Below are 13,287 nucleotides of genomic sequence, written 5' to 3' on the forward strand. Positions count from 1 at the left end.
AAGGCCAAGTCGACCTATCATTGGCTACAGCAGAATAAAGTGAAGGTTCTGGAGTGGCCATCTCAGTCTCCTGACCTCAATATCATTGAGCCACTCTGGGGAGATCTCAAACGTGCAATTCATGCAAGACAGCCCAAGAATTTACAGGTACTGGAGGCTTTTTGCCAAGAAGAATGGGCAGCTTTACCATCTGAGAAAATAAAGAGCCTCATTCACAACTACCACAAAAGACTTCAAGCTGTCATTGATGTTAAAGGGGGCAATACACGGTATTAAGAACTGGGGTATGTAAACTTTTGATCAGAGTCATTTGGGTAGTTTCTGTTGTCATTATGATTTAAAAAGAGTAAACACAGTTGTTTGACAATAAATGGCTTCGCCCAACCACTAACCATGAGTGAAAGAAAAGTCTGTGAGTTATCATTCATATTCTCTGACAAATGGCCAGAAAATCACAAATTCTGGTAGGGTATGTAAACTTATGAGCATAATTGTATACACATAGATATTATTATTATTATTATTATTATTATTATTATTTTTTATTATTATTATTTTTTTTTTTTACTTGTTGCTTTAGACTTCTTACCTTGACAGCATTTTCGCCTTTCATCCATGTAACAAAAGGTTTTGGGTTTCCTAAAGTATTGCAAGGTAGGATAGCCTTTACTCCTTCTATAAGCTTTACATTCATTGGTGGACGAGTAATTTTTGGTTCTAGAAATATGTAAAAGACATAGAAAAAATATTTCACTAAATTTATTTCCTAAGTTATCATACAGTATGTACAGTAGTTACAAGTATTGGGGAATCGGGAACGGGCAACTTGAAATAATGGGTCTGATTCTGAGCCGATCCAAGCTGCTGTCACTTTTCTGTGGATGCCCGCTTACTACATTAAGCTAATGTGGGAACAGGGTCGGTGCTAGGGTTGGCGCCCCCCTGCAAACTATACATTTGCGCCCTCCCATATTTTACAAAGGGACAGTGTGCTGCAAAAAAGGATGTGGTTTCACAAGGAAGGGGCATGGCCACACAATAGTACCCCCATTTTAAATTACGCCACATAGAAGCACAATCTTATTCACATTACCCCACGCATAGTAGTGCTGTTTATACACATAATGTCCCTAGGAGTGGCGCCGGTTATACACATAATACCCCCTGTAGTAGTGCTGCTTATACACATAATAGCCCCTGTAGTAGTGCCGCTTATACACATAAATAGCCCCTGTAGTAGCGTTGCTTATACACATAATAGCCCCAGTAGTAGCGCTGGTTATACACATAATAGCCCCTGTAGTAGTGCCGATTTCCACTTCGACCCAGTGGTCGAAGTGGAAATTTTGAAGTGGGAGTTTGGAAAAATGAAGGTTGCAATTCTGCGCGCTCTGGAAAAGGGGGCGTGGCCACTCAAAAGGGGTCGTGTCCATAAGTGTAGTGTACCATACCATATGCCCCTTATACACATTATGCACCACAATAGTAGGACCCCTTATGCTATCTAGTACTGGTGCAACTTTCACACTATACCACACAGTATGAGCCGAAATTCACATTATAGCACACAGTATGAGCCAAAATTCACATTATACCACACAGTATGAGCCGAAATTCACATTAAAGCACACAGAATTAGCCAAAATTCACATTACAGCACATGGAATGAGCTGAAAATTCACATTATAGCACACAGAATGAGCCGAAATTCACATTATACCACACGGTATGAGCCGAAATTCACATTATAGCACACAGAATGAGCCAAAATTCACATTATAGCACACAGAATGAGCCGAAATTCACATTATAGCACATAGAATGAGCCGAAATTCACATTATAGCACACGGTATGAGCTGAAATTCACATTATGCCACATGGTATGAGTCAAAATTCACATTATAGCATACAGAATGAGCCAAAATTCACATTATAGCACACTGAATGAACAGAAATTCACATTATAGCACACAGAATGAGCCAAAATTCACATTATAGTACATAGAGTGAGGCAAAATTCACATTATCGCACACGGTATAGCATTATAGCACAGGATGGGAGCAGTAGTTCGGGGCAGAATGGAAGCAGTGGTGCGGAGCAGGGGGGCAGTATGGGAGCAGTGATGCGGAGCAATGGGGGTAGTATGGGAGCTGTGGTGCGGAGCAGGGGGGCAGTATGGGAGAAGTGGTGCGGAGCGGGAGGCAGTGTGGGAGCAGTGGTGTGGATCAGGGGGGCAGTATGGCAGCAATGGTGCGGAGCAGGGGGGCAGTATGGTAGAGAAAGGTGCTAGGTTAAACAAGAATGTCACCTGCTCCCCGTACATCCTGGGTCCTGGCCGCCATCGTTCCCTCCGTGGACACTGTTCCCCATAGCTCCCATCCACCCTCGCTCCCTCCGTGGACGTTGGCAGCAGCCTCACACAGGAGCCAAGGCACCGTGTCCTGCTCCTCCGTCTCCACACTGCATGGCATATGAATGAGACCTGACCGGGCGCCTCGAAGGGGGGGCACATTAATCGGCAGCAGGGGGGGGGGGCATTAATCGGCAGCAAGCATGTGAGTGAGGGGTGCGCATGACTATGGTCTGCAGTGCATACTGCTAATAGTTGGAAAAAAACAACTTCCGGGTCAGTGGCGAAGTGCCGGTATGCCATACTGTTGCATTCCGGCCCACTTCAACCACTGTAATACCCTTAGAAGTGCCATTTATACAAATTATGCCCCACACCCACACACACATACACATAGACAGATACACACACACATACACACATACACACAGATACACATACACGTGTACACACACACACACAGAAACACACACACATTTTCCCTCCACATACCATCTGGCTGGCCGCAGTTTCTGTCCTCCTCAGGCTCTGAAGCCTGGTCCCGGGTAGCTCCGCCCCTCGGCACCATGTAGACCCACCCCATTTTTGGCCAGGATATGGAGGACAAGGGGAGGCTTCAAGCTGCCGGCGCCACTGCCTGTCAAATGGTGTGACAGGCACAGCAGCAGCAAGTGGCCTAGGTGCAGCACAGGGATGCAGAGCAGATAGAGCGCCTCTCCCAGCCTGGCTCCTACCAGCTGAGCGAGTAGCGTCGGGCCTGTGGGGGAATCTGGCTTTGTATATTAAAAATCTGTGCAAATACATGTGGAAGTATATCCAGCCCACAGGGTCTTAATTAGCGATGGATGTAATAACACAGCAATGCATCTATGTATGCAGCGGCTGTGCTAAAATATGTAATTGCCACGGGAGGCATATTATAAAATAGACGTCTTATGCAAGCCTCTGTAATCCACTGAAGACACAGCATCAGATCATCTTCATGAACATTGGCCATCCGAGTAACCGTCAGGTTACTCAGGATGGCGGGAAAATTCACACACTGCAAATGAGTAGTGAAGTTGGCCGGCACTCGTATGACATTCCATGAGATGGATCAGGTCTGTGCAGTTGCATGACTGCCACCCAGAAACATCCATTTCGAGGATAGTGTGGTCCAATCCGTACACACTGATGAACTCCGTCTCATATGCAACTGCTGATTTATTTCACGCCCATATGCGCATTACCAGTGCCGTTTCTTGCATCAGGCAAGCCGTGCGATCCAGAGTGTAGTAGTACTAGGGAAGTGGGAGGAGGGGGAGCTGGAAATATTTGCTGGCGCCCACCAGCGAATATACTTACACCCCCTTGGCATTGAGCATTCCCTTTGGCAACGAGCATTCAACTTGGTAATTAGCATGGATACAAGAGCATGAAACCTCTGGAAACGAGCATTACACCCAGCACATGAAACCCATGGCAACGAGCATGACACCCAGCACATTAAACCCCCGGCAACAAGCGTGACACCCAGCGCATGAAACCCCTGGCAACAAGCAGGTAATTTAAAAGTAATTAGAAGCTTTACTGTAGGGCATAATGTATCATGTGCATTGTGGTGTATTATTATTATTTTTTATTACCAGTTATATATATATAGGCACACATATTACGCAGTGCTTTATCAGTCCCTGCCCCAGTGGAGCTTACAATCTGTATTCCCTATTACATGTACACACATTCACGCTAGGGTTAATTTTGTTGGAAGCCAATTAACCTACCTGTATATTTTTGGACTGTGGGAGGAAACCGTAGTACCTGGAGGAAACCCACGCAAATACGGGGAGAATATACAAACTCCACACAGTTATGGCCATGGTGGGAATCGAACCCATAACCTCAGTGCTGTGAGGCAGTAATGCTAACCATTACACCATCCGTACTGCCCGTATGGCATAATATGGTGCAAAGGGCATTACTGGGTGGGGCTTAATATGGTATAATGTTTATTTTTTTTTTAGTGGTGGCTGAGGTCTGTTGTTGCAGGGTCAAAAAATGGGGTGTAAGCAGGGCCGGCGCTACCACTAGGCAGCTTTAGGCAGCTGCCTAGAGTGCCAGCCACTGGAGGGCGCCGCTGAGCCACTTAACAAACAACACAGAAGGATGTCTCTTGTCTGAGAGACATCGAGACATCCTTCCATTTAGATAATGGGCAGCAGCTGCAGGCCACGGGACTTATCAACCCTCCCTCACAACCCCCCCAACCCCTCCCCCACAGGCTAGCATTGTTTTTCATGCAATAAAGTCGCCAGCCCAGACCCACTATTTAAGCCCCGCCCCTCTCGGCATTTGGCCCCACCCCCTTTCTACTGACCGGAACACATTGCAAGGGGGCAGGGCTTCATTAAGTTAGACACCCGGCCAGCTCCTGTTGCAGTCAGTGAACTACTGAACTAGGCTTTCTGCTGTGCTGTTCCTGCTGCTGACCTCAGTGGTAAGTTAAGCATGAAGGACGGGGTGTGTGTACAGTCTGACTTGTAATTATTGCTGCCAGTGTACTTATGGGGGTGTATATATATATATATATATATATAAATAAAATACATACACACAAACACTAACAAACCCAGCATATAGATGGTCACCTCAGTCTCTGCAGTTCTCCATCCCATCTTTGGAAACACCCCGGCACGAATTCTGCGTTTGCCCTGCACACAGAGCCGTAACTATGCGACAGCGCAGTCGCCCTGAGGGCGCAACTGCCCACTTTCCCTAAAATCATCAGCAGCTTGTAATGTGTAATAAGGGGGACGCTGTCTGCCGTAACGTGTAAATAGCGGGACGCTGTCTGCCGTAATGAGTAAAAAGGGGGTCGCTGTCTGCCATAATGTGTAATAAGGAGACGCTGTCTGCCGTAATGTGTAATAAGGGGACGCTGTCTGCCGTAATGTGTAAAAAGGGGAATCTGTCCGCCGTAATGTGTAAAGGGGTCTCTACATGGTGTAGTGGCGCTACTGTGTGGCGTAATTTGAATAATGGAGACTACTGTGCACCGTAATAGGAATTGGTATTATTTTGTGGCCACACCCCTTCCCCATGAAGCCACGCCCCTATATATTTTTCGCATGCCTGCAGCGCGCATTGCCCTTATATTACGTAAGGGGGGCGCCAATGCTGTTTTTTGCACACAGCACTAAAATGTCTAGTTACGGCACTGCCTGCACAATGCACATATGACTAAACTGCCATCCTGGCTCTAGGTGCTGGTCTCAGCGTGGATACAGCATCGGCACTGACAGTCACATGACTGTCGTGTGCTGTGATGTCACCTGCCCGTACAGCACCTGTTCTCGGGTGGCTCCTCCCTGGCTGTAGTCTCTCCATTTCCTCCTGGTCAGCAATGAATTATCCCACCCCTTTTGTTTCTGGTGCATGTCACCACATTTGGCAACTGCAGCTGCGGATTATGGGAATTTTGTGAATCCCGTATTAATACACGTAACTGACTGGCATGCCTATGCCTAGCTAGCAGAGGGACCACAAGTATCCAGCAGTAGAGGTACTACAAGTCCCAGCACACATTGTACTCAGTGGACTGTATTGCAGTATTGCAATCCCAAAGGTGTCGTCTGTATGGTATGGTGGTCACTGATACCGTGTGCAGTCTGTGCAATACGGCAGATGATAGAATGTTCTCTGGGGGTAATTCAGATCTGATCGCTGCTGGACCTGCGATCAGGTCCAAACTGCGCATGCGTATGCACCGCAATACGCAGGCGCGTCGGACAGCTACAACGGGCATCACCGGTCAGCGATGGGATGGTGCAAAGAATCCGTTCGCACAGGCATACGCAAGGTGATTGACAGGAAGAGGCTGTTTGTGGGTGGCAACTGACCGTATACAGGGAGTGTCCGGAAAAATGTAGGCGTGTCCAAGCGTTTTGAGGGAGGGTGTCTGACGTCAGCTTCGGCTCCAATCAGCCTGATTCAATCGCATTGGAAGAGTAAGTCCCGGGCTGCGCAGAGACTGCACAAACTGATTTTTAGCAGCTCTGCTACACATAGGAACGCACACTTGTACAGTGAAAATGCACTCCCCCTGTAGGCGACTATCTGATCGCAGGACAGCAAAAAACACAGCCCAGCGATCAGGTCTGAATTACCACCTCTGTGCGGTACGGCAATTACTGGCATGCTGTCTATGTGGTATGGTAGTCGTTGGGACAGTGAATGTGCAGCATTGCGGTCACTGCAGTGCCAGTGATATCAGTATTGTATGGTCTGTCACTGCATTGATGCCTATAATCATGGGTGTAACTATTGTGGGTGCAGGGGGTGCCATTGTTATGGGGCACAGAGGCTTAGGGGGGCCTGGACCCAAGTTATAAAGTTGCCTAGCAATTTCCCTAGTTATGGCTGCTAAGTAATTGGGTCTGATCCATTCCCAGCCTGAGCTGTGTGACACTGTCAGTGAGAGCAGTGTGTAGTGGATGTTATAATGGTAGAGGGGGCACTGTAATGTGACATAATATGAACTGAGGGTACTGTAATGTGGCATAATTTGATCTGCTCATCATAATGAGCAAAGAGGATCGGTATGGGATCCCGGCGGTCAGAAGACCGACGCCGGGATCCCGACAGGCAGAATCCAAGCAGCGAGCACAGCGAATCCCCTCTTGCTCGCTGCGGTTGCCACTCGTCGGCTCCGGTGGCGACCTTTGGCCACACTATTATACTCCCTCTTGGGTGGTGACGTGGACCACCACCCAAGGGTGAATTCTGGGCTTGTCCGCCAAGTGTTCGGATTCCGACATCAGTATCCTGACCACGGGATCCCAACAGTCAGGATGTTAACCGCATTCCGAGCAAAGAACCCTCCCTCCCCCACCCCCACAACTATAGTCCATATGCTGTATATCTCTGTATATCTCCTGCCTGTGTTGTCCCCCTTTCCTACAATACAGCCTACATGGGGTCCCCGCAAAAGTCGTGCTTAGCATTTTTATTTTTTTTGTAGGTGGCGTTCTCTATTTAACAATATCAGCTGGGGAACTTCTGAGACGCCACCTCCACATTTTCACCTGAGGGGGAGGAGTGGGGGGAGAGTGCGCAGATTTTTTGCCTAGGGTGCCGAGAAACCTTGCACCGCCCCTGGGTGTAAGGTAGTATTTTCCTGTGAGGCCACACCTATTTTAGTCAGGCCACACCCATTTTAACGAGGTCACGCCCCCTCTCTGGGAGCACACTCAAAATATTATTATTTTTATGTCTATGGGGGTGGGGGAGGTGTATGTGCAATTTTGAGTGTCTATGGGGGAGGGGGGCACATTTTTTAATGCTCACACTGGCAGCCAAATTGTCTAGAAACAGCCCTGTGCATTAACCTGAAACCTGCAAGAACCGTCCACATCCCACCTTATATCTCTGTCAGAATCAGCACTGATGTGCCGTAAAAAATAAGAATTTACTCACCGGTAATTCTATTTCTCGTAGTCCGTAGTGGATGCTAAGGACTCCGTAAGGACCATGGGGAATAGACGGCTCCGCAGGAGACTGGGCACAACTAAAGAAAGATTCAGGACTACCTGGTGTGCACTGGCTCCTCCCCCTATGACCCTCCTCCAGACCTCAGTTAAGATACTGTGCCCGGAAGAGCTGACACAATAAGGAAGGATTTTGAATCCCGGGTAAGACTCATACCAGCCACACCAATCACACCGTACAACTCGTGATATGAACCCCGGTTAACAGTATGATAACAAAGGAGCCTCTGAACAGATGGCTCGCAATAACAACCCGATTTGTGGAACAATAACTATTTACAAGTATTGCAGACAATCCGCACTTGGGATGGGCGCCCAGCATCCACTACGGACTACGAGAAATAGAATTACCGGTGAGTAAATTCTTATTTTCTCTGACGTCCTAGTGGATGCTGGGGACTCCGTAAGGACCATGGGGATTATACCAAAGCTCCCAAACGGGCGGGAGAGTGCGGATGACTCTGCAGCACCGAATGAGCAAACTCAACGTCCTCCTCAGCCAGGGTATCAAATTTGTAAAATTTAGCAAAAGTGTTAGACCCTGACCAAGTAGCCGCTCGGCAAAGTTGCAGTGCCAAGACCCCTCGGGCAGCCGCCCAAGATGAGCCCACCTTCCTTGTGGAGTGGGCTTTTACTGATTTTGGCTGCGGTAGTCCTACCGCAGAATGTGCAAGCTGAATAGTGTTACAAATCCAGCGAGCAATGGTCTGCTTAGAAGCAGGAGCACCCAGCTTATTGGGTGCATACAGGATAAACAGCGAATCAGTTTTCCTGACTCCAGCCGTCCTGGAAACATAAATTTTCAGGGCCCTGACTACGTCCAGCAACTTGGAATCCTCCAAGTCCCTAGTAGCCGCAGGCACCACAATAGGTTGGTTCAAGTGAAACGCTGATACCACCTTCGGGAGAAACTGAGGACGAGTCCTCAACTCTGCCCTATCCATATGGAAAATCAGATAAGGGCTTTTACACGACAAAGCCGCCAATTCTGATACACGCCTGGCCGAAGCCAGGGCCAACAACATGACCACTTTCCACGTGAGATATTTCAAATCCACGGTTTTAAGTGGCTCGAACCAATGTGACCTCAGGAATCCCAAAACCACATTGAGATCCCAAGGTGCCACAGGAGGCACGTAAGGAGGCTGAATATGCAGAACTCCCTTGACAAAAGTCTGAACTTCAGGCAACGAAGCCAGTTCCTTTTGAAAGAAAATCGACAGAGCCGAAATCTGGACCTTAATGGACCCCAATTTGAGGCCCATCGTCACCCCTGCTTGCAAGAAATGCAGGAAACGACCCAGTTGAAATTCCTCCGTTGGGGCCTTCCTGGCCTCACACCAAGCCACATATTTCCGCCAAATGCGGTGATAGTGGGTTGCAGTCACATCCTTCCTGGCCTTGATCAGGGTAGGAATGACTTCCTCCGGAATACCTTTTTCCTTCAGGATCCGGCGTTAAACCGCCATGCCGTCAAACGCAGCCGCGGTAAGTCTTGGAACAGGCAGGGCCCCTGCTGCAGCAGGTCCCGCCTTAGCGGTAGAGGCCATGGGTCCTCTGAGAGCATCTCTTGAAGTTCCGGGTACCAAGTTCTTCTTGGCCAATCCGGAACCATGAGTATAGTTCTCACTCTTCCCCTTCGTATTATTCTCAGCACCTTGGGAATAAGAGGCAGAGGGGGAAACACGTAAACCGACTGGTACACCCACGGTGTCACTAGAGCGTCCACAGCTATCGCCTGAGGGTCCCTTGACCTGGCGCAATATCTTTTTAGCTTTTTGTTGAGGCGGGACGCCATCATATCCACCTGTGGTCTTTCCCAACGGTTTACAATCAATCGGAAGACTTCTGGATGAAGCCCCCACTCTCCCGGGTGAAGGTCGTGTCTGCTGAGGAAGTCTGCTTCCCAGTTGTCCACACCCGGAATGAACACTGCTGACAGTGCTAGCACGTGATTTTCCGCCCATTGGAGAATCCTTGTGGCTTCTGCCATTGCCCTCCTGCTTCTTGTGCCGCCCTGTCTGTTTACATGGGCGACCGCCGTGATGTTGTCTGATTGGATCAGAACCGGTTTGTTTTGAAGCAGGGGACTTGCTTGGCATAGGGCATTGTAAATGGCTCTGAGCTCCAGGATATTTATGTGTAGTGAAATCTCCTGATTTGACCACAGCCCTTGGAAATTTCTTCCCTGTGTGACTGCTCCCCAGCCCCGAAGGCTGGCATCCGTGGTCACCAGGACCCAGTCCTGTATTCCGAATCTGCGGCCCTCTAGTAGATGTGCCCTCTGCAGCCACCACAGTAGTGACACCCTGGTCCTTGCCGACAGGGTTATCCGCTACTGCATCTGGAGATGCGACCCGGACCATTGGTCCAACAGGTCCCACTGGAAAATCCTTGCGTGGAACCTTCCGAATGGAATTGCTTCGTACGAAGCTACCATTTTTCCCAGGACTCGCGTGCATTGATGTACCGGCACCTGTCCTGGTTTTAGGAGGTTTCTGACTAGAGATGACAACTCCTCGGCTTTTTCCACTGGAAGAAACACTTTTTTCTGGTCTGTGTCCAGAATCATTCCCAGGAACAGAAGACGTATCGTCGGGACCAGCTGTGACTTTGGGATATTGAGAATCCAGCCGTGCTGCTGCAGCACTTCCCGAGAAAGTGCTACCCCCACTAACAACTGTTCCTTGGACCTCGCCTTTATCAGGAGATCGTCCAAGTACGGGATAATTAAAACCCCCTTCTTCCGAAGGAGTATCATCATTTCGGCCATTACCTTGGTAAAGACCCTCGGTGCCGTGGATAACCCAAACGGCAGCGTCTGGAACTGATAGTGACAGTCCTGTACCACAAACCTGAGGTACTCCTGGTGAGGAGGGTAAATGGGGACATGCAGGTAGGCATCCTTGATGTCCAGGGAGACCATGTAACCTCCCTCGTCCAGGCTCGCAATTACCGCCCTGAGCGATTCCATCTTGAACTTGAATCTTTTGATATATGTGTTCAAGGATTTTAAATTTAAGATGGGTCTCACCAAACCGTCCGGTTTCGGTACCACAAACATTGTGGAATAGTAACCCTTTCCTTGTTGAAGGAGGGGTACCTTGACAATCACTTGCTGTGAATACAGTTTTTGGATAGCCACCAACACTGCCTCCCTGGCAGAGGGAGTTGCTGGTAAGGCAGATTTTAGGAAACGGCGGGGGGGAGACGCCTCGAATTCCAGCCTGTACCCCTGAGATACTACTTGAAGGATCCAGGGATCCACCTGTGAGAGAGCCCACTGTGCGCTGAAATTTCTGAGACGGGCCCCCACCGTACCCGGGTCCGCCTGTGAAGCCCCAGCGTCATGCTGTGGACTTACCGGACGCGGGGGAGGACTTCTGCTCTTGGGAACTGGCTGTATGCTGCAGTTTTTCCCCTCTACCTTTGCCTCTCGGCAGAAAGGATGCGCCTCTAGCCCTCTTGCTTTTATGGGGCCGAAAGGACTGTACTTGATAATACGGTGCTTTCTTTTGCTGTGGGGTAGCCTGTGGCAAAAATGTCGATTTCCCAGCCGTAGCTGTGGAAACGAGATCTGAAAGACCATCCCCAAACAGTTCCACCCCCTTATAAGGCAAAACTTCCATGTGCCTTTTTGAATCGGCATCACCTGACCACTGCCGAGTCCATAACCCCCTTCTGGCGGCAATGGACATTGCGCTTATTTTTGATGCCAGCCGGCAAATATCCCTCTGTGCATCACGCATGTATAAGACAGCGTCTTTTACATGCTCTATTGTCAGCAAAATATTGTCCCTATCCAGAGTATCAATATTATCCGACAGGGAATCTGACCACGCAGCAGCAGCACTGCACATCCATGCCGATGCAATCGCTGGTCGCAATATAATGCCCGTGTGTGTATATATAGCTTTTAGGGTAGCCTCCTGCTTTTTCTCAGCAGGTTCCTTTAGGGCGGCCGTATCCGGAGACGGTAGTGCCACCTTTTTTGATAAACGTGTAAGCGCTTTATCTACCCTAGGGGGTGTTTCCCAACGTGACCTATCCTCTGGCGGGAAAGGGTACGCTGACAATAACCGTTTAGAAATTATCAATTTCTTATCGGGGGAAGTCCACGCTTCCTCACACACCTCATTTAATTCTTCAGATGCAGGAAAAACTACTGGTAGTTTTTTCTCACCAAACATAATACCCTTTTTTGTGGTACCTGGGGTACTATCAGAAATGTGTAATACATTTTTCATTGCCTCAATCATGTAACGGGTGGCCCTATTGGAAGGTACACTAGTCTCATCGTCGTCGACACTGGAGTCGGTATCCGTGTCAACAACATCTGTGTCTGCCATCTGAGGTAGCGGGCGTTTTAAAGCCCCTGATGACATTTGAGACGCTTGGACAGGCACAAGCTGAGTAGCCGGCTGTCCTATGTCGTCAAACCTTTTATGTAAGGAGCTGACACTGTCACGTAATTCCTTCCATAAGTCCATCCACACATGTGTCGACCCCGCAGGGGGTGACATCACATTCACAGGCATTTGCTCTGCCTCCACATCATTATCCCTATCATACATGTCGACACAGCAGTACCGACACACAGCACACACACAGGGAATGCTCTGACAGAGGACAGGACCCCACAAAGCCCTTTGGGGAGACAGAGGGAGCGTATGCCAGCACACACCAGAGCGCTATATAACACAGGGATATCACTATACAGAGTGTTTTCCCCTATAGCTGCTTGTATTATATATACTGCGTCTAAATTTATTGCCCCCCCTCTCTCTTTTACCCTTTCTGTAGTGCAGGACTGCAGGGGAGAGCCAGGGAGCGATCCTTCCAGCGGAGCTGTGAGGGAAAATGGCGCCAGTGTGCTGAGGAAGATGGCTCCGCCCCTTTTTCGGCGGGCTTTCTCCCGCTGTTTGTGTAAATCTGGCAGGGGTAATTTACACCTATATAACCTCTAGGGCTATATATGGTGTCAGTTTTGCCAGCCAAGGTGTTAATATTGCTGCTCAGGGCGCCCGCGCCCCCCCCCCCCCCCCCAGCGCCCTGCACCCATCAGTGACCGGAGTGTGTGGTGTGCATGAGGAGCAATGGCGCACAGCTGCAGTGCTGTGCGCTACCTTGGAGAAGACAGAAGTCTTCAGCCGCCGATTTTCCGGACACTTCTTGCTTCTGGCACTGTAAGGGGGAAGGCAGCGCGGCTCCGGGACCGGACGACGAGGTCGGGTCCTGTGTGCGATCCCTCTGAAGCTAATGGTGTCCAGTAGCCTAAGAAGCCCAAGCTACCACCAGTTAGGTAGGTTCGCTTCTTCTCCCCTTAGTCCCTCGTTGCAGTGAGCCTGTTGCCAGCAGGTCTCACTGTAAAATAAAAAAACTAAAATATACTTTCTTTCTAGGAGCTCAG

The 13,287-nt window shown here is 49.1% G+C and overlaps 1 protein-coding gene across 1 annotated transcript in view; it reads right to left on the minus strand.

Moving 5' to 3' along the window:
- MUSK (muscle associated receptor tyrosine kinase) overlaps window positions 1-13,287 on the minus strand; it is a 408,957-nt gene that overhangs the window by 237,667 nt on the left and 158,003 nt on the right. The window contains exon 4 of the mRNA XM_063914218.1: window positions 590-717. Coding sequence (XP_063770288.1) covers window positions 590-717 — 128 coding nt within the window. The remainder of the gene's footprint in view (window positions 1-589; window positions 718-13,287) is intronic.

This window comes from Pseudophryne corroboree, chromosome 1 (genome assembly GCF_028390025.1).
Source record: "Pseudophryne corroboree isolate aPseCor3 chromosome 1, aPseCor3.hap2, whole genome shotgun sequence".
Taxonomy (NCBI): Eukaryota; Metazoa; Chordata; class Amphibia; order Anura; family Myobatrachidae; genus Pseudophryne; species Pseudophryne corroboree.